Source organism: Rhinoraja longicauda, chromosome 10 (genome assembly GCF_053455715.1).
Source record: "Rhinoraja longicauda isolate Sanriku21f chromosome 10, sRhiLon1.1, whole genome shotgun sequence".
NCBI classification, from domain to species: domain Eukaryota; kingdom Metazoa; phylum Chordata; class Chondrichthyes; order Rajiformes; family Arhynchobatidae; genus Rhinoraja; species Rhinoraja longicauda.
This window is the reverse complement of record NC_135962.1, coordinates 54981346-55007220: the sequence shown is the minus strand read 5'-3', so window position 1 is coordinate 55007220 and position 25875 is coordinate 54981346. Positions and strand designations below refer to the sequence as shown.

At 43.9% G+C, this 25875-nt stretch overlaps 1 protein-coding gene across 2 annotated transcripts in view; it reads left to right on the top strand.

The window, feature by feature from the left end:
* Positions 1-25527, top strand: part of alkbh1 (alkB homolog 1, histone H2A dioxygenase) — a 34067-nt gene extending 8540 nt beyond the window's left edge. Inside the window, exons 2-7 of one of the 2 annotated variants that reach the window (XM_078406907.1) lie at positions 5493-5616; positions 7016-7124; positions 10348-10510; positions 17364-17454; positions 19913-20106; positions 22461-25527. In XM_078406907.1, coding sequence (XP_078263033.1) covers positions 5518-5616; positions 7016-7124; positions 10348-10510; positions 17364-17454; positions 19913-20106; positions 22461-22890 — 1086 coding nt within the window. In that variant the 5' untranslated portion in view covers positions 5493-5517 and the 3' untranslated portion in view covers positions 22891-25527. The remainder of the gene's footprint in view (positions 1-5492; positions 5617-7015; positions 7125-10347; positions 10511-17363; positions 17455-19912; positions 20107-22460) is intronic. The other variant, XM_078406906.1, reaches the window with a different exon arrangement.
* Positions 25528-25875: the final 348 nt, after the last annotated feature.

Sequence of the window (25875 nt, the reverse complement as noted above, 5' to 3'; positions counted from 1 at the left end):
GAGGTGGGGGGAGGGGGAGAGGAAGTAAATTGTTTGAAGTAACTTTAACAATTAATATGAAGTTGCAATTTGCACATTGCCCTTCCACAAACCATAGGAATGTAAATTGATAAATCTAATTTAAACCATATTCCTGCAAGATCCTTCCAGTAATAATATACACAAATTTTACAGAAATATTCTTTCAGTACTTTCCAATCTTGCATTTCTGTTTTCCCTGTAGAGGGGTTTAGCTTAATTGGTTTCTTTGCCAGTCAACTAATTGTCTAAATTTTGAAAAGACAGAAGGATTTAAGAAATTCATTGATTTAAGCAATTTGAGAGATCCAGTTATGATAAAGAATCCTGAAGCTGAAATGTTATCTGTTACTTTTTCCATGAATGCTGTTTGGCTTCTGGGTGTTTCCAGTATTTTCTGTTTATATTTCAGATTGACGGCATCTGCAACTTTGTTGGTTTTCACTGAAGAGATTAATCCTAAACTTCTATTTCCATACTTGGTTGTAAATTTGCTATATTATTAAAAACCATTCAAAAGTGTGTAGGAAAAAAATTGGAAGTCTGTTCTGTAAATTGCAATTGATAGCTATTTATTAATTTTAAATCTAAGATTTCATTTTCTGAAAATGAAAGGCACAAAGGGATGAAAGGAAAATTAATATATTTGATCTTGAGTCTGGCTTGACTATGATCTAGATAGACACAAAATTCCGGAGAAACTCAGCAGAACATGCAGCATCTCTTGATAGAAGGAATAGGCAATGTTTCGGGTCGAGACGCATCTTCAGACTAAGTTCTTCAGACCCTCAGTCTCAACTCGAAACGTCACCCATTCCTTCTCTCAGAGATGTTGCCTGTCCCACTGAGTTAATCCAGCATTTTGGGTCTATCTTTGGTGTAAACCAGCATCTGCAGTCCCTTCCTACACATTTTGTTGGCTATTGTCTATTTGAATGATTGGAAGAACTCAAGAGACTACGTTACCTATTTTTCTATACATGAAGAATTACTTCTCGGATGAGGGATGAGTACAGAAAGTAATAGATGCACAGCTTTATTGCACTTTTGTATTAATTTACTTTACAGCTTATTCAGATTGTGGCATGATTCTCATTAGCTTGAGTGGGGTCCTGACCTCCCATCTACCTCATTGGAGACCTTTGAACTATCTTGCACTGACTATTGTACCTTTTATCATCTGTGCTTTGTGGACGCTTCTTTGTGATCATGTATAGTCTTTCACTGACAGAATAGCACGCAAACAAAAGCTTCTGAACCATGGGCACGTGATAATAATAAATTAAACTAAACTGATGTTGAGGCTGTTTGTAGGGGACGATGGGCTGTTTGTCTGGTTGCTAAATACTGTTATGTCAAAGGAGGAAAGTCTGCTTCAGCTGGAGTCACCACAATGATTGGAAAAGTGAGAGATGAGATTGATTCTGATGCTGCTTTTGCCACTTCCTATATTTAATTTCTTATCCTTGCATTCATTCTTTTACCACTCACTTTTTCGCCCACCACAGAATATGTGGCTAAAATTGTGAATAAACATGTGACCCTAGGAATCGAGTGTATGTCCGTTTCATGTTCACAAAAAACAATTGATTTATGTTTCAGTTTTTCAGGAATGAAGAGAAAAATCACAATTTGAATAAAAAAGGAACCCTTTGTCTAATTATAATATGTTCCTAAAGCCCCTTTTCCCCTTTTATCCACTAATGACAAGGTACATAAATTATTGTTCACCCTTTTAAAAACAATTGCGTTTCTTGTGCCCATGATGTGCAAAGTTCAGATGGTCACCTCTTGATTTACAGATAGTTTATAAAAATCATAGATATGATAAAAGCACAGAATCATGATGGCACAGAAGGAGAACTCTATGCGTGTTGAATCCACACTAGCTATTAAAAAAGGTCTATTTTAGATCATCCCCACTTCCCAGCCTTATAAACTGTGCAGCTTCAGATACGCGCCCCTGTACTTTGTCAGTTTTCTTCCTTTTCCATCACCCTTTTGAGCAAAGAATTCCAAATTTGCACCACTGTTTGAAATATATGTAACTTAATTCTCGTCTCGCATTCATCTACCAAATACCTTAAATCTGCTCCTAACTATAAACGTCTGTGAAAAGTTTAGTTTATTATTGTCACATGTACCGAGTCTGAAGAAGGGTCTCGACCCGAAACGTCACCCCTGGAGTACTGTGTGCAGTTTTGGTCTCCAAATTTGAGGAAGGATATTCTTGCTATTGAGGGCGTGCAGCGTAGGTTTACTAGGTTAATTCCCGGAATGGCGGGACTGTCATATGTTGAAAGACCGGAGCGACTAGGCTTGTATACACTGGAATTTAGAAGGATGAGAGGAGATCTTTGACAAGGTTCCACATAGGAGATTAGTGGGCAAAATTAGAGCACATGGTATTGGAGGTAGGGTACTGACATGGATAGAAAATTGGTTGTCAGACAGAAAGCAAAGAGTGGGGATAAATGGGTCCCTTTCAGAATGGCAGGCAGTAACTAGTGGGTTACCGCAAGGCTCGGTGCTGGGACCGCAGCTATTTACAATATACATTAATGACTTGGATGAAGGGATTAAAAGTACTATTAGCAAATTTGCAGATGATACAAAGCTGGGTGGTAGTGTGAACTGTGAGGAAGATGCTATGAGGTTGCAGGGTGACTTGGACAGGTTGTGTGAGTGGGCGGATGCACGGCAGATGCAATTTAATGTGGATAAGTGTGAGGTTATCCACTTTGGTGGTAAGAATACGAAGGCAGAGTATTATCTGAATGGTGTCAAGTTAGGAAAAGGGGACAACGAGATCTGGGTGTCCTAGTGCATCAGTCACTGAAAGGAAGCACGCAGGTACAGCAGGCAGTGAAGAAAGCCAATGGAATGTTGGCCTTCATAACAAGAGGAGTTGAGTATAGGAGCAACGAGGTCCTTCTGCAGTTGTACAGGGCCCTAGTGAGACTTCACCTGGAGTACTGTGTGCAGTTTTGGTCTCCAAATTTGAGGAAGGATATTCTTGCTATTGAGCACGTGCAGCGTAGGTTTACTAGGTTAATTCCTGGAATGGCGGGACTGTCATATGTTGAAAGACTGGAGTGGCTAGGCTTGTATTCACTGGAATTTAGACGGATGAGAGGGGATCTTATCGAAACATATAAGATTTTTAGGGGTTGGACACATTAGAGGCAGGAAACATGTTCCCAATGTTGGGGGAGTCCAGAACCAGGAGCCACAGTTTAAGAATAAGGGGTAGGCCATTTAGAACGAAGATGAGGAAAAACCTTTTCGGTCAGAGAGTTGTGAATCTGTGGAATTCACTGCCTCAGAAGGCAGTGGAGGCCAATTCTCTGAATGCATTCAAGAGAGAGCTAGATAGAGCTCTTAAGGATAGCGGAGTCAGGGGGTATGGGGAGAAGGCAAGAACGGGGTACTGATTGAGAATGATCAGCCATGATCACATTGAATGGTGGTGCTGGCTCGAAGTGCCGAATGGCCTACTCCTAAACCTATTGTCTATTGTCTATTATGTTCCCATGATTCTATCAGCCTTCTTAGATTCCTTGCACAAAGGTGCCATATAAATACAATACAATTTCTCTTGGACACAGCATGGAAATAGGCCCTTTGGCCCAACCTGCCTACGCCGACCAAGATGTCTCATAAACACTAATTGTAGGTTAGTTTAGTTAGTTTAGAGATATGGCGCGGAACCAAGCCCTTCGGCCCACCGAGTCCACACCAACCAGCAATCCCCACACATTAACACTACCCTACACACACTACGGCCAATCTTACATTTTTTAATACGAAGCCAGTTAACCTACAAACCTGTGAGTCTTAGGAGTGTGGGAGGAAATCAAAGATCTCGGAGAAAACCCACGCATGTCTCGGGGAGAACGTACATACTCTGTACACACAAGCACCAGTAGTGAGGATCGAATCCGGATCTCTGATGTAATAAGGCAGTAGCTCCACCGCCACTGTGTCGCCCTTTGGCCTATATCCCGCTAAAACTCTCCTATCTTCCACCGTAGCATTATATATGTTTTTATAGGAACACGGAGGATTTTCACATTAGAGGGCACTGGGGTCAATGATTTTAATATTTACGGTGTTTGAGCACAGAGGAGAAAGTTGACCCTCACCCACCCCTCCGCGACTGTTACTGCAGCAGTTCGGATATTGTTCCTTGATGTCATGTTCTTACCGCTGGCAAATTGGATATGACAGAGGTGTGGGATCCGTTACTGATGTGCCGTCAACATTATAGTACTGAGGGCTCGGGTAGCCTGCATGCATTGATTGAGACATCAGCTCTGGGTTCAGAGTGAAATCTTCCACCGTGTGTCAACACTCTAATTTTTACACTGTTAGATTCCACAACTCTTTGCTGTCAACATGTAGAAATGCTGAGAATAGCAGAGAAAAATGGATCAATATTAAGAGGAAATATTGTCACTTGACCTTCTTGGCAGCAAATGGTAAAATAGCAGAGTAATATTGAAATAGTTTTCACAAACACTTTTACTTTCTTGTTATACAATGTATGGATGTGCAGAGGGGTCTTGGAGTCCGTTCATAGCTCACTAAAGGTGGCAGTATGAGTAGATAGGGTGGTAAAGAAGGCATACGGTACGCTTGACTTCTTTGTTAGGGGCATTGAATGTTAGAGTCAGGAAGTCATGATCGGCCTGTTCCTGTGCTGTACTGTTCTGTATTTTAATGTCAATTCTACACCAATTTGTGAAATGCAACCTGATTCCTTTCAAAACAAGCTGGTGATGTTGTGGGATCTTCTTAGAAGATAAAGAGATCTAAGAGAATCTTCGGATACAGAATGAGATTGACCGAGCTCATAAGTTGGCCAGGGCAATGGCAGATAAAATTTAAGCCTTATAAATGTGTGGTTGTGCATTTTGGGGTGGGGGGGGGGGCACATCTAATAATAGTAGGACATACACTATGAATGGTAGGACTCAAGGAGCATCGAAGAACAACCGTGTACGTGCAAGTTTAGTTTAGAGATATAGCGTGGAAACAGGCTCTTTCGGCCCAACGGGTCCGCGCCAACCAGCGATCCCCGCACATTAACACTATCCTATACCCACTAGGGACAGTTAACCTACAAACCTGTACATCTTTGGAGTGTGGGAGAAAACCGAAGGTCTCAGAAAACCCATGCGGTCACGGGGAGAACGTACAAACTCCCTACAGACAGCACCCGTAGTCGGGATCGAACCCAGGTCTCCGGCTCTGCATTCGCTGTAAGGCAGCAACTCTATCGCTGCGCCACCGTGCCACCCACAGTATCATTGAAGATGGGAGCACAGGTAGATAGAGTGGTGAGGAAGACATGTGAGACACCCACCTTCATTAGCTGGGCCATAAGTGCAAGGAGGTCTTGGTATAACTTTATAAAGCATTATTTAGTCACAGCTGGAATATTGAGTACAATTCTGGTTGTAACACTACAGGAAGAACTGGAGAAGCTTTACCAAGATGTTGTCCGGGATGAAATGTTTCAGTTATGAAGAGAGACTGGATAGGATGGATTTATTTTCCTTGGCGCAGAGAAGGCTGAGAGGGAACGTAGTAAAGGTATGCAAAATTAACAGTTCCGTAGATACTAAGAAACTTTATACCTCTGGCAGAGGTGCTTAAGACCAGCGCATAGGTTTAAGGTGATGAGTAAGAGTTTTAAGATGATTTGTCGATGAATTTGTTTCATCAGCCTGTTCCTGTGCTGTACTATGTTATTTTGAGTCTATGTACATTAGCTCTACTTTGTGCATAATATATGAGATGTAGCTGCAATCATTTTAAATGCAATATTTCTATTCAAAGAGGATTTTGCACCATTGCGGATTATCTAGTCTTATTTGTTGTATGAATTGAGCTGGAATAGCGGGGAATGCTTGTAGTTGACAAACGTTCTTGTTGTGCAGTATGAAGTAAGATGATTTAAGAAGGGAGGACAGGAGTAGGGTCCTTTAGGATGTTGCCAGGACTTGAGGGGCCTGAGCTATGGGGAAAGGTTGGGCAGACTAGGATTTTATTCCTTAGAGTGCAGGAGGATGAGGGGTGATCCCATGAGGGGAATAGATGGGTCAAATGCACAGTCTTTTAATAGACAATAGGTGCAGGGGTAGGCCATTCGGCCCTTCGAGCCAGCACCGCCATTCAATGTGATCATGGCTGATAATTCTCAATCAGTACCCCTTTCCTGCTTTCTCCCATTACCCCCTGACTCCGCTATCCTTAAGAGCTCTATCTAGCTCTCTCTTGAATGCATTCAGAGAATTGGCCACCACCGGGTTAAGAGAATCTAGAAACAGAAGACGAATGTTTAAGGTGAGAGGGGCAAGATTTAATAGGAACCTGAAGGGCAACTTTTTCACTCGGGGTAGTTGGTAGTTGAACAGTGTTTAAAAGATACTTGGACAGGTACATAGCAAGGAATGGTTTAGAAGTATATGGGCCAAAGGCGGGCAAATTGGAGTAGCTTGGATGTGGCATCTTGGTTGGCATGGGCCTGTTGGGCTGACGAGCCTGTTTCTGAGCTGATTGACTCTATGACATCATTCAATTAAATCTTCTTTACTCCGTGATCCTACTTGATTCTACCTTCCACACCACCCCACCTCTTATCTATCACAATCACAAGAGCATCAAACTCAGTTCTGACATTTTCAATTGTCTTGCCCTGTTTCAGATTTTCTCCAGAGGTATTCGCTGATTTAACTTCTAGATTACATGACCTTGGTTGTGATTATGTTCTCGTTTCTCAAAGGAGATACTTTCCCTCTCTCTCTCTCTCTCCATTCAAAACATTTAATCACCTTAAACACCTCAGTCTCACTACAATTTTCTATGCTCGATGGTATACAATATTAAATACTTGTGTAGATGTTCGGATAATTGGTGATCTGCCCAGTCGTCTTAATCACTTGTGATCTGCCAAATGATTGTGCCTTTCCTCTTTTCCTTTCCTCTTCAGGTTCTGATTGCACCACTTAATGCAGCCTCTGTCAGCGATAGGGATGCCTGTAAAGCTGGACTGCAGCCAGTTAGGAAGTGGAAAGCGTATTCATTAGCTGGTTATCCAGGTAATGTGCATCATGCAACCTGAGCAGATTACACAGCCATCCTTTTCCATGAAGTACGAATAGAACGAGTGCGGATGTTTCTTAAAAATGGTGACCATTAATGGCGTCTTTAGTCCGTCAGTGGCGGACCATCAGTTTGCAGCTTGAAAATATACTTTGCATTGTACTGCACGGAAGGAGGCCATTTGGCCGATTGTGCCTGACGAGGTTCTTTGCAAGCTGGCAACTGCATTTTACAATACTGCGCTGCGTTCTTGAATGAAGGTGATTAAGGTCAAGCATCACCGCTCTGGGAACAGCGAGCGGTTGACTTTGGTGCAGGTAGTATAGGCCATAATAATCACTTCAATTGATCTGGCAGTAAATTAAGTGCAGATACTCTCTTCTTTTTTCTGCATCAGCTTATAAGGAATTTTGCTCTGATGCCTTTGACTAATCCTTTCTTAGGCTCTCATTTTATCCCATCCTAAGGCTCCACGAGACCTTTAACTTTGTACTTTCCAGATGACTGAGCCTGTCTTGTCATTAATAGATGTCACGAGAGAATCTCCGGAGCCTTGCTTTCCTTTTTTACTTCCATCTACCTCTGCATTCTCGCTAAAATAATATTACCTCAATCAGTTTTCCTTTTGCTGCAATCTGATCTCAAAATTTTCTATATATGGCATTAAAAGGAACAATTGTTCTGTATTTTCTAAGGCAGAGTCGTTGGCTGATCACTTTATTTTAAAAAAAATTAATTAATTGCGTGTTTGTGGTTTTGTCAGTCTGTTTATCTTTTGTATATTTGTACTCATCACAATTCTGCTTTGCCAACACAGAATCAAAGGCCTCTTATCTCTGGCAGAGATTAAGAGAGTGCCGCAGTGCCTGAAAGCAGTAAATACAGTGCCCTCCATAATGTTTGGGACAAAGACCCATCATTTATTTATTTGCCTCTGTACTCCACAATTTGAGATTTGTAATAGAAAAAATCACATGTAGTTAAAGTGCACATTGTCAGATTTTAATAAAGGCCATTTTTATACATTTTGGTTTCACCGTGTAGAAATTACAGCTGTGTTTATACTTAGTCCCCCCCATTTCAGGGCACCATACAAGTGACTAGGCTTTGTTTACACTGGAATTTAGAAGGATGAGAGGGGATCTTATCGAAACGTATAAGATTATTAAGGGGTTGGACACGTTAGAGGCAGGAAACATGTTCCCAATGTTGGGGGTGTCCAGAACAAGGGGCCACAGTTTAAGAATAAGGAGTAGGCCATTTAGGACTGAGATGAGGAAAAACATTTTCAGTCAGAGAGTTGTGAATCAGTGGAATTCTCTGCCTCAGAAGGCAGTGGAGGCCAATTCTCTGAATGCATTCAAGAGAGAGCTCGATAGAGCTCTTAAGCATAGCGGAGTCAGAGGGTATGGGGAGAAGGCAGGAACGGGGTACTGATTGAGAATGATCAGCCATGATCACATTGATGCGATCATGTGGCGGTGCTGGCTCGAAGGGCCGAATGGCCTCCTCCTGCACCTATTGTCTATTGTTTGGGACACATGGCTTCACGGGTGTTTGTAATTGCTCAGGTGTGTTTATTTGCCTTCTCAATGCAGGCATAAGAGAGCTCTCAGCACCTCGTCTTTCCTTCAGTCTTTCCATCACCTTTGGAAACTTTTATTGCTGTTTATCAACATGAGGACCAAAGTTGTGCCAATGAAAGTCAAAGAAGATATTATGAGACTGAGAAACAAGAATAAAACTGTTAGCGACATCAGCCAAACCTTAGGCTTACCAAAATCAGCTGTTTGGAATATAATTAAGAAGAAAAAGAGCACTGGTGAGCTTAGGGACTGGCAGGCCAAGGAAGGACTTGTTTCCATGTTGTATCTTGAAACTAAACATGAAGCTCATCTGTAGTGCTTGGATCTGAGAGGCAGCATGGAATCTGGCAATTTGGCACAACTCGTTCATGCTGACCAAGATGCCCATTTAAGCTAGTCCCATCTGCCCATGTTTGACCCATATATCCCTCAACTTTTTCTGTCCATGTACATGTTCAAATGTCTTTTAAATGTTGTTATTGTACCTGCCTCACCAACTTCCTCTGGCAGCTCATCCTAGATACGTACCACCCTCTGTGAAAAAGTTGCCTATCTCACCTTAAACCGAGGCTCACTAGTTCTTGATTGCCCAACCTTGGGAAAAAGACTTTTCAATCTGTGTCCGACATGATTTTATAAACTTCAATAAGATCAGCCCTCAGTCTCCTATGCTCCAAGGAATAAAGTCCCGGCCTGCCCAACGTCCCCCATAACTCCCCTGAGTCCAGGCAACATGCTCGTAAATCTTCACTGCACTCTTTCCAGCTTAATGACATCCTTCCTATACCAGGTGGCCAAAATGGAACACAGTGCTCCAAATGTGGCTTCTCCAACATCTTGCACAACTGCAACATAACATCCCAACCAATACCTAATACCTTCTGATGAAGAACAGCATGCCAAAAGCCACCTTCACCACCCTGTCAATTGAGACGCCAAATTCAAGGGAACTATGTACTTGTATTCCTAGGTGGTTTGCTTCTATTTTGATATCTTGCAACGGTATATCCACGTCTACTAATAAATGAGTTCTGAGCTTCACAACTATTGCACTGATTCTGCCCGAAGTACTCCAAGACCAGTTGAGCAATTGAGGCCAATTCACTGGATAAATTTAAAAGAGAGTTAGATAGAGCTCTCGTGGCTAGTGGAATCAAGGGATATGGGGAGAAGGCAGGCACAGGTTACTGATTGTGGATGATCAGCCATGATCACAATGAATGGCGGTGCTGGCTCAAAGGGCCAAATGGCTTCCTCCTGCACCTATTTTCTATGTTTCTATTCTTTGGAAAATATTAATCGAGGCAGACCAGATGGGTTAAGGAAGTACATTCAGTGCTTTGGTTAGGTCTTGTAATATATGTCACACATATGCCAGATCCTTGTGATGCTGGAAATGTAATATAAAAACAGAAAATAAGCAATATACTCAGCAGCACCCTTGGGGAGAGAGAAAGTTAGCGTTTCAGGTCTATTCTGAAGTATTCTCCTTAATATATATTTTTGTCACCAATAAAGGAAACCATGATCTCTATGCACAAAGCAAATGGATGCTTATTTCATTTTATTATTATTTGGGATTATTTTGCTGTAAATTATTTTGATCTTTCTGTCCGTCCATTTGTGCCCTTAGGATTCACGTTCATTTCGGATCCCTTTCTTCCTGGATGGCAACGATACTGGGCCAAGCAGTGTTTGAAAACCTACCCTCGGAAACCAAATGTCTGCAATTTAGACCTGCACATGTCGCCAGAGGAAACCAAGGACCTGTGGGAGCAAAGCAGAGAACAGCTGAGGTAAGTGCCAAATAATATTAATTTCACAAAATGCTGGAGTAACTCAGCAGGTCAGGAGAGAAGGGGAGGGTGACGTTTAGGGTCGACACCCTTCATCAGCATCTGCAGTTATTTTCTTACAAATAATGTGAATTGATCAGCCTTGACTTTCCCTTGATACAGCACTCTCCATACGACAGCCAATTTCCCTCCTACCGACTGCACCCTGCTTCAATTCATTAGATGTGCAGGTCCACCATTTGGCCCACCAGGTCCACGTCTCTGGAGAAGACGCTAAAAAGGACACTGTGTTCACAGGGGAGAATGTACAAACTCCGTACAGACAACACCTGTGGTCAGGATCGAACCTGGGTCTCCGGCGCTGTGAGGCAGCGGCTCTACCTGCTGCGCCACCCCACGTAACAATAAACTGGGCTCAATCTCAAGCTGCGTGGGAAGCAACTGCAGATGTTGGTTTAAACCGAAGGTGGGCACAAAATGCTGGGGTCAACTAGCTCAGCGGGACAGGCGGCATCTCTGGGGAGAGGGAGTGGGCGACGTTTCGGGCCGAGACCCTTCTTCAGACTGAGAGTCAGGGGAAAGTTGGGGGAGTCCAGAACCAGGGGCCACAGTTTTAGAATAAAGGGGTGGCCATTTAAAACCGAGGTGAGAAGGAACTTTTTCACCCAGAGAGTTGTGAATTTGTGGAATTCTCTGCCACAGAGGGCAGTGGAGGCCAAATCACTGGATGGATTTAAGAGAGAGTTAGATAGAGCTCCAGTTGCTCGTGGAATCAAGGGGTATGGGGAGAAGGCAGGCACGGGTTACTGATTGCAGATGATCAGCCATGAACACAATGAATGGCGGTGCTGGCTCGAAGGGCCGAATTGCCTCCTCCTGCACCTATTTTCTATGTTTCTAAGTGACGTTTCAGGTCAAGACTCTTCGTCAAACCTGAAAGAACACCAGCTGGTAGACACAAAATGCTGGAATAACTCAGCGGGTCAGGCAGCATCTCGGGTGACGTTTCGGGTCGAGACCCTTCTTCAGACTGATGAACACCAGCTGCCTGACCTGCTGTGTTTCTCCAGCACTTTGTGTCCTTTTGTGCATTAACCATCTTCTGCACTTTCTTATTTCTACATCTTCAGTGCACTCTTTTTATTTCAGGGAGTATCATCCAAAATATTCTGCCTCTGGCCAATTTCCCAAATTCCCATGGTTGTAACAATGAGTGAAAACTAGGAAACCAAATGCTTGTCCCATAAGCAATGAGAAATGGCAACAGAATTAGACCATTCATCAAACCAGTAAATAAAAGTGATGCAATTGGGCATTGTGTGGAGCAGGCTCTGCCAAAGCACACATGCATTTTTCAATTCTCCAGCCAGTTGCAAATGTCATCTGTGCTTTAATCTGCTGTTAACATTGTGGTCTTGTAATGTTCTCGGGTTGGAATTTATAGCACATTATGGAATTCTATGTGAATTGAAGTAAAAATTTGAAGCTCAAATAAGTTACTCCTGGAGGGAGGTAGAAGCAGACATCGAAGAACCGGAGCCAAAATCTGGAGAGGCACATCATTGATAATGAAAGGATAGAATAGACAATAGGTGCAGGAGGAGGCCATTCGGCCCTTCGAGCCAGCACCGCCATTCAATGTGATCATGGCTGATCATTCTCAATCAGAATGGCAAAAAGGTTTGGGGCATATGCACCCATTTCCCCCAACATAGTGCCAGAGTGGTAGAATTGCTGCCTTACAGCGCCAGAGATCCAAGTTCAATCCAGACTGCGGGTGCTGTCTGTGCGGAGTTTGCACATTCTTCCTGTGACCGTGTGGGTTTTATCCGGGTGCTCCCTCCGGTTTCCTCCCACATTCCAAAGCCGTGCGGGTTTATAGGTTAATTGGGTTCTGTAAATTGTCCTTTGTGCGGAGGATAGAACTAGTGTAAGGGTGATCATTGGTCGGCGCAGATTCCGTGGGCCGTAGGATCTGTTTCCACGCTGTATCTCTAAACTAAACGAAACACATTGAGGGACAAACACATCTCCTGAAAAACATCCTCAATTTAGATTAATCCACAGCCGGGAAATTATTTAACAATCATACAGCTCTTTCAAGACTTATAAACTCTTCTGACTCCAAAACAAAGCTGCATCCTGAATGGTCAGTATTCAGCTAATTATTGGAGATCTGAAAACCTTATCATAGGTTGAATCTATTTCTTGAATCTATGTCCAATGAATCTGGGAAATAAATGTAACAGATGGAAAACACAACCGTCCACTGGCTTTAGATTTTAGATTTAGATTTACAGATGCAGCGCGGAAACAGGCCCTTTCGGCCCACCGAGTCCGCGCCGCCCAGCGATCCCCGCACATTAACACTATCCTACTCATGCTAGGGACAATTTTTAAAAACATTTTTTTACATTTACCCAGTCAATCAACCTACATACCTGTACGTCTTTGGAGTGTGGGAGGAAACCTAAGATCTCGGAGAAAACCCACGGGGAGAACGTACAAACTCCGTACAGACGGTGCCCATAGTCAGGATCGAACCTGAGTCTCTGGCGCTGCATTCGCTGTAAGGCAGCAACTCTACCGCTGCGCCCCGTGCTGGCATCTGAAAGAAATTTGTTCCTCACATGAGCATTCATTTTAGACATACAATGTGGAAACAGGTCCTTCGGACCACTGAGACCTTGCCAACCCGCCCGTACATTAACACTATCCTACACACTAGAGGCAGTTTACAATTTTTTTTACCGAAGCCAATTAACCTATCAACCTGTACATCTTCGGAGTGTGGGAGGAAACCAGAGCACCCAGCGAAAACCCACGCGGCCACAAGGAGAACATATAAAATCCGTACACACAGCACCTGCAGTCGGGATCGAACCCGGGTCTCTGGTGCTGTAAGGCAGCAACTCTACCACTGTGCCACCGTGCTGGCATCTGAAAGAAATTTGTTCCTCACGTGACCATTCATTTTATTGTTGCTCTTCCAATTCCTCCTACTTCGGGAACATGTCGTACTTTAGTTGGATCCATGGACTGATTGTGTTCTGGTCTAAATTACTGCAAGTTAATATATGCAACTCAAGAGATGTTCAACTTTCACCACCTGAAAACTGAATGATCAAACTTTGGTTAATGGAGAAAGCATTTTTCAGTCATTTATGATGAGGTTTTTTGTTTTGTTTTCACTGACTAGGGCTGGCACAGTTGCACAAGGGGCAGCACAGTGGCACAACAGTAGAGTTGCTGCCTTACAGTGCCAGAGACCCGGGATCAATCCAGACTAAGGCCGCTGTCTGTATGGAGTTTGTACACAAAGGGTGGTGGGTGTATGGCACAAGCTGCCAGAGGAGGTAGTTGAGGCTGGGACTATCCCAACGTTTAAGAAACAGTTAGACAGGTACGTGGATATGACATGTTTGGAGGGATACGGACCAAGCGCAGGCAGGTGGGACTAGTGTAGCTGGGACACGTTGGCCGGTGTGGGCAAGTTGGGCCGAAGGGCCTGTTTCCACGCTGTATCACTCTATGACTATGAGCATGTGAGTGTTCTCCCGGTGCTCCTGTTTCCTCCCACAGTCCAAAGACGTACAGGTTTGTAGGTTAATTGGCTTTGGTAAGTTGTAAAATTGTCTCTAGTGTGTGTAGGTTAGTGTAAGGGGTGATGGCTAGCCGGCGTGGACTCTGGGCCAAAGGGCTTGTTTCCATGTTGTACCTCTAACATCGAAGGTAAAGTTTTCAGAATGACATGTAACTGCACAACTGTGATGCCTGCCTGCAGTTAAAAAGTGTTTGTCCTCCTTTTCCATGCACTGCCGTATTATTACGCCTAGGGCTAAAAAGCTTATGACAGCCGATGAGAAGAAATGGGTTTTTATTCTCTAATATACATTACATCCTAATGTAAGTTCTGTTAGTTCTCAAATTTCCCTTTCTGGTAAAGATCATTACCACACGTCAAATTTTGAAACGTTCTAAGTTTACACTTGGAAGGCATGCAGTAGTGTTTACATACAGATCTATTGCACCACAATCTGTGTAAACATTTCAGATTGTGATCGTCGTTTTCTTAGTGTACCATACAACCCATTGTCCATGACCTCTGAAGTAAAATTCAGCCATCTCATCTCAGACTGGAAGAAAGCAAAATGCAGGTACAAAGGAGGTTTGTTTTGACAGTAGGGTCTCCCAAAACTCTGTGTCATATACCATAAGATGTCAAGAGAGCTGACAAATATTCAGCAATCTCCACTAGTAAAACCTAGCTCTGTTGTGCTTGAGAATGTGCCAGTAAACATTTTTTTTTGTGTCAAGCTTTGTTGCTGTTTACAAAAGATGTACGGGTTAGAATGACCTGGTTTTATTGGTGGGGTCTATTTTGCTGGATGGCAATGATCAGATTCATTTTCAATACTGCAAAACTAGAGAAAAATCAAAGTGAATATTCAGGTTTAAGGCATTTCATTAGAACAATGCTTCTTTCTTCACAGATACCAGGTCTATCCTGCTGAGTATCTGTAATATGGAACATTTCAGGCAGGAGCAAGCCCTTCGGTTTGTAATGCCTGTGCCGAACATGATGTTGGTGTACTAATTTTCCCTGCCTGCACATGATCCTACCCCTCTATTCCCTGCACTTCCATGTTCCTCTTCAGAAGCCTCTTAAACACCACCATCTTATCTGCCTCCACCCGAGGCAGTGTATTCCAGGCACCCACCATTCTCTGCAAATATAAGAGACCTGTCTATCTCCTTTAAAATTTACCCCCTCTGATCTTAGAGCCATGCCGTCTTATTTTTGACATTTCCACCATGGGATAAAGTTTATGTCTGTCTATCTTATCCATGCCTTTCATAAATTTTATATACTGTTAGTGTTACTTTGTTTTCGTCCTCTTTATTTCAGCATTCTCGTTGATCTTCAAAGTTGACACTGTGTGGATGCAATGCACTTTGTTTTAAAAGCAACAAATGTGTTAACACTTCTGACTAGAACTATTTGATGGCAGTTTAAATTGCACTGGCAACAATTAACTTTGTCGGAATGCATGGAAAATTAAGCCCTAACTTTAAAACGTGTCCCATGAATATACCAATCGCTTATAAAAGACAGTAATAGCTGATTATCACATAGGTAATCATTCCGTAGTGATCTGAGTGTAATGTGAGAACCAAATGTTCTTTTTTTTGTGTGTGAACCTGCTGCCCATTTGTAAATTCATTTTAAATATGCCGAGCAAGTCCATAATGTGAAATTGAAAAGGCGGATCTGGAATTGCATATTTACTAAAATAATTGCATCAGAAAATCAAGAACTTGATAACTCTCAGTAGTTCCGAAAGCTAGTTTGTTAAAGTCGAGTAAGATTTGTCAGCTTTCTGTTTGGTTTTCTTAAGACATGCTTTGATGTGAGAGGTGCTGTATAAATATAAATTATTGCTGAGGTGCTGTGGTGTAATTACCTTCATATATAGCCCTTCCTAAACAAAGAAGCTAAATTCAGTCTGATTTTGTGACAAAGTACATTATCCATTCTGAAGAAGAGTCCCAACCAGAAAGGTTGTCTATCCTAGTCCTCCAAAGATGCTGCTTGACCCGCTGAGTTACTCCAACGTTATTTGTCTTCTTTTGTAAACCAGCATTGGCATCCCCCTTCTACTCCAACCTGCCATAAGCTTTATGGATGCAAATCTCGAAACACGACAGCATGGTGGCACAGCGGTAGAGTTGCTGCCTTACAGCACCAAAGACCCGGAATCGATCCTGCAGTTTACGGGTGCTATCTGCATGGAGTTTGCACATTCTCCCTGTGACCTGCGTGCGTTTTCTTGGGAACTCCACTTTCCTCCCACACTACAAAGATGTTCAGTTTTATAGGCTAATTGGCTGGGTAAAATTGTCAATTCTCCCTAATGTGTGTAGGATAGTGTTAGTGTGCAGGGATTGCTGGGCCGCATGGACTCAATGGGCCGAAGGGCATCTCTAAACTAAACTAATATCTAATGGACCTACAGTGGTCTTTTGTACGCTTATTATGACAGAACATTGTCATGTATTTTGGCCCCACTTTTCCTTCTGCTGATCGGATATAAAAGGGATTTTGCTGGAATATTATATCAGCATTAGGAGTATTGCCGTTGCTTTTTGTTAGTTTCATTCGAAAGGCATCAAAACTTTCACCGCAGAATTGCAAAGCCTTGTTTCTCATCACTCTTGCTGGCTCTCTGCCCACTCCCATCTCAGTTTTCAAGAGGATTATTGTTTAGTTTGCTAATCTTTCTTCTGAGGCTACCTCATCATGTTTTGCAGAGCTAAAAGACACTTTTTTTAAAATTCAGGTTTTATTAAGTTTAAATTGAAATTTAAGTTTCTTTGAATCAAAAACAATAAACGTGTGCTGTATGCAATTCAAAATAGACCTGCAGCCTACTCCAGCATTAGAGACAGGCAACATCGATAAAGTATGACTCCTAAAAACTTAACAAACCTTCGGTTTCAAGGTGCCTGGCTGCCGGGAGCAAGAAGCTTCTCTCACTGATGTGTATTTCAAATCCCTGAGCTGCCAATCTCTGCCAACTTGCTTTATTTGCTTGGGTGAGTTTCTAGTCCACAATTGTCCATTCTGCAAGCAATGGTACCTTGTGGGTATGAGCCACCGTGTCACCAAACAGTGAAGGGGCTGAAGACTGTCAGGACGTACTTAAGTGATATGCTGTCCCCAAACTGATATTATTAGAGCAGAAATCCTCGGATGAAGGTTGCTGGATAAAAGTGGTGTGCACCCAAAGGAATAAAGGGGGGAAGGGGAATGAGTGAAAGTGTGGTTTTTAATGGAATCTTTATTTTCTAGGCTAAAAGGCCCTGGTAAACGAGAGGCTAAAAGCTTGCTAGAGAAACTTCGATGGGTTACCTTAGGATATCATTACAACTGGGAAACGAAGGTAACTTTTCTCTGCGACTGGAAAAATAAGCGTTTTATGAAACCATCCATTCTGTGCTTATTTATTTTCAAGTTAAGACCCTTCTCATCAGGTTCCATTTTGAGGTGGCCTGCTCCTCGCCTTTTGTCAGCCTTTGCCCTGACCTGTCAGAAGTGTGGACAGATAACAAAAGTTAACTGGTACCTCGGGGAATCCACTTCATTCACCGAGGAAGAGCCCTTGCTCAGAGACTGCACCCACTCGCAAAATTATCCGAGCCATCGCAACCATGCGGATTTTTTTTCTCTTCCTCTGCAAATGTTTTTGCAATGCCCACCAATTGCTATCCAAAATGCTTGGAGTCCTCTTGTATTTTAGGTGTTACATGTGCAGAATGGCACAGTGGTAGAGTTGCAGCCTGTTAAGCCAACAGTGCCAGGGACCTGAGTTCGATTCTGACTACAGGTGCTGTCTGTACAGAATTTGTACGTTCTCCCTGTGACTGGGGTTTTCTCCGGGTGCTCTGGTTTCCTCCCACACTCCATAGGTGTGCAGGTTTGTAGGTTAATTGGCTTTGGTAAAATTGTAAATAGTCCCCAGTGTCTAGGATAATGCTAGTGTATAAGCTGGTCGGCGCTGACTCGGTGGGCTGAAAGGTCTGTTTCCACAATATCTCTAAAGTCTAAAGGTTTTGTCAGGATAAAGAAATGATATAGTGGCATATCCCAGGTAAAGGCAGCTGGGTCAAGTGAGCCCATCAGTGCTGGCTCCATCAGTGCCACTTCCCTGTTTCCCTACAGCTTTGAAATCCCTTCTTTCTCACACCGTTGTCAACTACTCTGCGATTCTTTTGCCAATCCTGTAAACAAATGGTTAATTCATTTGCGAGGCTTCATAGCTAGTTTAGTTTAGTTTAGAGATACAGCTGGGAAACAAGCCCTTCGGTCCACCAAGTCCACACCGACCAGCAATCATCCATACACTAGTTCTATCCTACACACTAGGGACAATTTTTCAGAAGTCAATTAACCTACAAACCTGCACGTCTTTGGAATGTGGGCGGAAACGGAGCACCCAGAGAAAACCCACGTGGTCACGGGGAGAACGTCCAAACTCTGTACAGAGCTTGTCAGGCACCCGTAGTCAGGATTGAACAAGGGTCTCGGGTACTGTAAGGCAGCAACTCTACCGCTGTGCCATTGTGTCGCCCCCCTCGCTGCGCAACTGTGCTGCCTCATGGGACATCTACGTTGTCCTGCAGAGAATGTGCAAACCCAGATCAAGATCAAACCCGAATCCATGGGTCCTAACCACTGCACCAACATGCCACCCTGCATTTCACTGCATTACCAGCTGGTATAGCTGCTGCATCGATAGGCTACAGCATGCCCTGCAGCAAGAAGCTAGCTCGGCAGCAACTCCTTTAAATAACAAGAGCAAGATCATCAAAAATCTGTCACCTTCAATCTGCACTCCAAGCTGACTTGGATAGATACTGTATCACCATCCTCTCATCAGTGCATCCCAGAACTCTCAGATGATGTGATTCAGGGGCAGCTTTCGGATGGGAATTGGATATGTACGCAAACGTCTGAAGAAGGGTCTCAACCCGAAACGTCACCCATTCCTTCTCTCAGTGGGACAGGCAGCATCTCTGGAGAGAAGGAACGGGTGACGTTTTGAGTCGAGACCCTTCTTCAGACTGTGAGTCAGGGGGAGAGGGAAACGAGAGGTATGAAAAGGTTCCAGCTTTCTTGAGTCATCAGTGCCAGCAGTGATTTCTTCTGAACCTTTTCATACCTCTTGTTTCCCTCTCCCCCTGATTCACAGTCTGAAGAACGGTCTCAACCCGAAATGTCACCCATTCCTTCTCTCCAGAGATGCTCCAGCTTTTAGTGTCTATCTTATGCAAAAACAAAGATGTCCAGAAGTATATGGAAAGAAAGGTAGACAATTAACTTTCTCAGTAGCCCGGTCATAATAACTTAAATTCCTTCTTCAACCACAAGGTTTGTTGCTTCCGGTGACCACATTGATTCTGTTCCTGTTTCTGTTTTCTACTGCACAACCGCCAACAGCTGGCCTATCGCGTGCAAGTATGGAGGTGATCCATTGGCATCTTTTAAAAGTGCCTTTCAAACACTATGTCAAAGTGAAGAAAGTAACAAAATTCATGCAGGTACTATGGCAACGTTTAAAAAACACTTAGACAGGTACATGAATGGGGTAGGTTTAGAGGGACATGGGCCAAAAGCATACAGGTGGGACTAGTTTAGATGGGGCATGTTGGCCAATGTGGGCAAGTTCGGCCGATGGGCCTGTTTCCACACTGTTTCCATATGACTCGAACTCCCACACATCCAAAGCATACTTTCCATTGTTTGTGAAACCGTAAATGGCTGTAACTTTAACAGCCGCTTTCTAAAGGGTTCTTAGCTAAGGGTGAAGTTCTCTTGTGTTTTGGGCTTTCCACTTGCAGAAATATTCAGCCGACCACCATACGACATTTCCTGTGGACCTCGCGTACCTGTCAGAGCAGGTGGCAGCTGCTTGTGGCTTCACCCAGTTTAAGGCAGAAGCCGGGATATTGAACTACTATCATTTTGACTCTTCGCTGGGCATTCACGTGGATGAATCAGAGATTGACTACTCCAAACCCCTCTTGTCATTCAGGTAAAGAAAAATGAGCACTATACCACTTTTCTAATGCCTCTATTAATCTTCATGATTAATCCGCATCATGTAACACTCTTGAGTGGCAGAAGGGTTGGAAAACGCAGAAGAGTAGTGGGGTATGATGTTTATTTACAGACCAGAATATTTGGGTTTCTGCTGATTCCTTGTGAATTGAAATCGTTGCTATGATTGTCCATTGCGACTGCAGAATATGCAGTCAGTCTGAAGAAGGGTCTCGACCCGAAACGTCACCCATTCCTTCTCTCCTGAGATGCTGCCTGACCTGCTGAGTTGCTCCAGCATTTTGTGAATAAATACCTTCGCAGAATATGCAGTTCTCTCCTACATCCACTGAGTTTTTTCCCATGCTACATTTTGAGTTGTGACCTCAGTGTTGTCATTGACTCGAGTGATTTTTTAACCTTCTATCCTTTCATAGATCATTCACTTCCACTTCTGCAACACCCTCACAGCTGTTACCATCATATCCCATCCACCTACTTGGTTGTTTCCATTTCCTTTATGTTGCCTTGGCTGTGTGCCCATCATTTACTTTACATAAACATTAACCCACCCCTATCTACACTGTCAAGTCTAGTTCTAGTCCTTGGTCCAAGGTAGACAATAGACAATAGGTGCAGGAGTAGGCCATTCGGCCCTTCGAGCCAGCACCGCCATTCAATGTGATCATGGCTGATCATTGTTAATCAGTACCCCGTTCCTGCCTTCTCCCCAAAGGTAGGTTACTTTGGCCAAGTCCAGGTGGCAATATGCAGTGGGTCAGTTATGACATCCCACATGTTCATGATTCAACGGCCTACAAACATTTGGGAATTATATTTGATGGGTCACCAAGGTATAATCAGCATCTAGTTACGAGGGGCTGGATGGAGAAAACTGGCACGTTGAAAGTAACTAAAATTGCAAAATTTGTTTTTTCTCTCTCTCTCTCTCTCTCTCTCTCTCTCTCTCTTGCACTTTCTCTCTTCTTCTTTTTCTCCCTCCCTCTCTGTCTTTCTCTCTCTGTCCTTCTCTCTCTGTCCTTCTCTGTCTTTCTCTCTCTGTCTTTCTCTCTCTGTCTTTCTCTCTCTGTCTTTCTCTCTCTGTCTTTCTCTCTCTGTCTTTCTCTCTCTGTCTTTCTCTCTCTGTCTTTCTCTCTCTGTCTTTCTCTCTCTGTCTTTCTCTCTCTGTCTTTCTCTCTCTGTCTTTCTCTCTCTGTCTTTCTCTCTCTGTCTTTCTCTCTCTGTCTTTCTCTCTCTGTCTTTCTCTCTCTGTCTTTCTCTCTCTCTGTCTTTCTCTCTCTGTCTTTCTCTCTCTGTCTTTCTCTCTCTGTCTTTCTCTCTCTGTCTTTCTCTCTCTGTCTTTCTCTCTCTGTCTTTCTCTCTGTCTTTCTCTCCCTGTCTTTCTCTCCCTGTCTTTCTCTCCCTGTCTTTCTGTCTTTCTCTCTCTGTCTTTCTGTCTTTCTCTCTCTGTCTTTCTCTCTGTCTTTCTGCCTTTCTCTCTCTCTGTCTTTCTGTCTTTCTCTCTCTGTCTTTCTTTCTCTCTGTCTTTCTTTCTCGTTCTCTTTCTCTTTCTCTCTCTCTCTCTCTCTCTCTCTCTCTCTCTCTCTCTCTCTCTCTCTCTCTCTCTCCTCTCTCTCTCTCTCTCTCTCTCTCTCTCTCTCTCTCTCTCTCTCTCTCTCTCTCTCTCTCTCTCTCTCTCTCTCTCTCTCTCTCTCTCTCTCTCTCTCTCTCTCTCTCTCCCTCTCCCTCTCCCCCTCCCTCTCCCCCTCTCTCCCTCTCCCTCTCCCCCTCCCTCTCCCCCTCCCTCTCTCTCTCTCTCCCTTTCTCTCTCCCTTTCTCTCTCCCTTTCTCTCTGCCTCCCCCCTCTCCCTCTGCCTCTCCCTCTGCCTCTCCCCTCTCCCTCTGCCTCTCTCTGCCTCTCCCCTCTCCCTCTGCCTCTCTCCCTCTGCCTCTCTCCCTCTGCCTCTCTCCCTCTGCCTCTCTCCCTCTGCCTCTCTCCCTCTGCCTCTCTCCCTCTGCCTCTCCCCCTCTGCCTCTCACCCTCTGCCTCTCCCCCTCTGCCTCTCTCCCTCTGCCTCTCCCCCTCTGCCTCTCCCCCTCTGCCTCTCTCCCTCTGCCTCTCTCTCTGCCTCTCTCCCTCTGTCTGTCTCTTTCTATCTCTCTGCCTCTCTCGCTTTCTCTCCTTCTGCACCACTCTCTCTCGCCCTGCCTCTTTCTCTCTCTGTCTTTCTCTCTCTCCCATTCGCTCATTTCCTTGCTCTTTTTCTTGCTCTCTCTCCTCTCTCTTTCTCTCTCTTTCTCTTTCTCTCTCTCTCTCTCTCTCTCTCTCTCTCTCTCGCTCTCTCTCAGCTTTGGTCAATCAGCTGTGTTTCTTCTTGGAGGCCTGACGAGGCAGGATTCCCCCCTGCCCATGTTCATGCACAGCGGCGACATCATGGTCATGTCAGGCAGCAGCCGCCTCCTCTACCATGCCGTGCCCCGGATCCTCCCTAATCCGGAAGGAGGGCTGCTCCCCAACTGTTTGGGACAGACAACAGCCAGCAACAACCATCAAAGTGACGAAGGTGACTGGGAAATCTGTGCTAAGTACCTGGAGAGCTCCAGGGTGAACATGACCGTGAGACAGGTGCTGGGAGTTGGACAATGTTTCCCAGTCGAGACAGACTGTGAAAGGATAGATGACGTCCAGGCTTCCTCTAGACCTGAAGACTACTCCACGGAAAATAATGAACAGACATTGGTCAAGACTGATGTGGCAGAGTCTCCAGAACTCCTCTGACCATTCCTGAAGATTATGTAAAGAAATTTCCATCAAGGCAGAGTTGCCTCAGCTCTCTTTATCACAAGATAGGCACAAAATGCTGGAGTAACTCAGCGGGACAGGCAGCATCTCTGGAGAGAAGGGATGGGTCATTCTGCTGCCTGTCCCGCTAAGTTACTCCAGCATTTTAGAAAACATAAAATAGGTGCAGGAGTAGGCCATTCGGCCCTTCGAGCCTGCACCGCCATTCAATATGATCATGGCTGATCATCCAGCTCAGTAACCTGTACCTGCCTTCTCTCCATACCCCTGATCCCTTTAGCCACAAGGGCCACATCTAACTCCCTCTTAAATATAGCCAATGAACTGGCCTCAACTACCTTCTGTGGGAGAGAATTCCACAGATTCACCACTCTCTGTGTGAAGAAATGTTTTCTCATCTCGGTCCTAAAAGACTTCCCCCTTATCCTTAAGCTGTGACCCCTGGTTCTGGACTTCCCCAACATCTTCCCGCATCTAGCCTCTCCAACCCTTTAAGAATTTTATGTTTCTATAAGATCCCCCCTCAGTCTTCTAAATTCCAGCGAGTATAAGCCTCGTCTATCCAGTCTTTCTTCATATGAAAGTCCTGCCATCCCAGGGATCAATCTGGTGAACCTTCTCTGTACTCCCTCTAAGGCTAGAATGTCTTTCCTCAGATTAGGTGACCAAAACTGTACACAATACTCCAGGTGCGGTCTCACCAAGGCCCTGTACAACTGCAGCAGAACCTCCCTGCTCCTATACTCAAATCCTCTTGCTATGAATGCTAACATACCATTCGCTTTCTTCACTTTGAATCAAAGCTACAAATCTTCGATTTGAACCAGCATCTGCAGCTCTTTCCTACACGTTTTCTTTATCACAAGATAGCTTCTTGTGTTTTAAGCCTTAAAATCTGACGAGGAAATACCAGAAGGGTTCCTCCCTCCATACTCCACCCGAGCATGTTTCCTGCGATCTCATTAAGTTCTTGATCCATGGGTTCATCCGGCTAAGCCTGTTTTCAGGGAGCTGTCCGTCCACATTTTTTCCATCCTGTTGTAATGGTTATTCTTTTTTCTTTTCACAAGGAGAAATTGTGCTCTAGCAGGTGGTGACTTTGATAAAGTGACATGTTAAAAGAAAGCCCGAAAGCTATTACATGATCGAATCTGATGGGAGTTTCAAATTTATACCATCTGAATAATAAAAGGTTTTAATATATGACAATCGACTTCTCGGTTGCCTGAAATATTTTAATTAAATGCAAAACATTATGTCAGAATTGATTAATGGGCCTTTAAGTTCCATCTTCTGTGGTCCAGGAGTCCTTGCAAGCATACAAAATGCATGTTAAATATGAGGGGGAGGACTATAAAGCCAAGCAGTGGTGATAAAATGCCTGGTATTTTATCCTCCCAGTATTTTGCCACCTGCCAGGGTACATTGTGGGGCAATACGAGGTAATCCACTTTGGCAAGATGAAGAGGAAAGCTGAATAGGGCAACACGGTGGCACAGCGGTAGAGTTGCTGCCTTACAGCGCTTGCAGCGCCAGAGACCCGGGTTTGATCCGGTCTCGGGTGCTGTCTGCGCAGAGTTTATACGTTCTCTCCGTGACTGCGTGGGTTTTTTCTGGGCTCTTCGTTTTCCTTCCACACTCCAAAGACGTACAGGTTTGTAGGTTAATTGGCTTGGTATAAATGTAAATTGCCCTTTGTGTAGGATAGCGTTAATGTGCGGGGATCACTGGTCGGTGCGAACTCGGTGGGCCGAAGGGCCTGTTTCGGTGCTGTATCTCAGAACTAAACAAAAACATTTACATGGCGTGAGATCAGAAAAGATAAATGTTCAGAGATATCTGGGACTATTCATATAAGAAATGCACATTATTAGCTTATACGTTCTTCAGATAATTAGGAAAACAAAATAGAATATTGATCTGTTCGGTGAACCTTTGTAACTTTGATGGCGCCAGAAATGTGGTGACTCTTTTGTACTGCCTAGGTGAGGTCTGCTATATGATTTTTACCGGCTTCTATGCAAAACAAACCTTTTCACTGTACCTCAGTACATGTGACAATAATCTATCATCATCAATCATCATCTAAAATACTGCAGATTCTCAAAATCTGAAACAAATGCAGTAAAATGCTAGAAATGGTGTCTTTGGAACAAGAAGTAGGATTGATGTTCCACTTCAATGCCCTTTCATCAGAAATGGATCTTTGACTGTTATTGAAAGAAGTATGAAGTGCAGAAGCTCTTGTGTGCGAACAAGAAATAGACACATTGAATGCATAATTAATAAGCACTTTATTCTGCAGATGTTCAGGACCACGTTACATGTTCAACTTCGAGGAATTAAGTGCCCGCTTTGAAAAGGTGCCATTACTGTTGCTCTGACACAGTTCACCTACTTGTGTTTGGATCGTCCAAACGGAGGTCTTTACACATTGCTATTCTGGGAGCGCAAGAGGATGAGGGATGATCTTATAGAGGTGTATGAAATCATGAGAGGAATAGATCGGGTAGATGCACAGTCTCTTGCCCAGAGTAGGGGAATCGAGGACCAGAGGACATAGGTTCTTCAGGTGAAGAGGAAAAGATTTAATAGGAATTTGAGGAGTAACGTTTTCACAGAAAGGGTGGTGAGTGTATGGAACGATCTGCCAGAGGAGGTAGTTGAGGCAGGGACTATCCCAATGTTTAAGAAGCAATTGGGCAGGCACATGGATAGGACAGGATTGGAGGGATATGGACCAAATGCTGGCATGTGGGACTAGTGTAGCTGGGACATGTTGGCTGGTATGGGCAAGTTGGGCTGAAGGGCCTGTTTCCACATTATAACTCTATGACTCATCTACCTAGGCATAACCCATATCCCTCCATTCTGTTTGCTACTGAAGAGCTTTATGTAGAGTGAAATGAGAGCCAAATGGAAGTTTAGTGAAACGGTTAATTGGAACAACGGCCAGAAGCT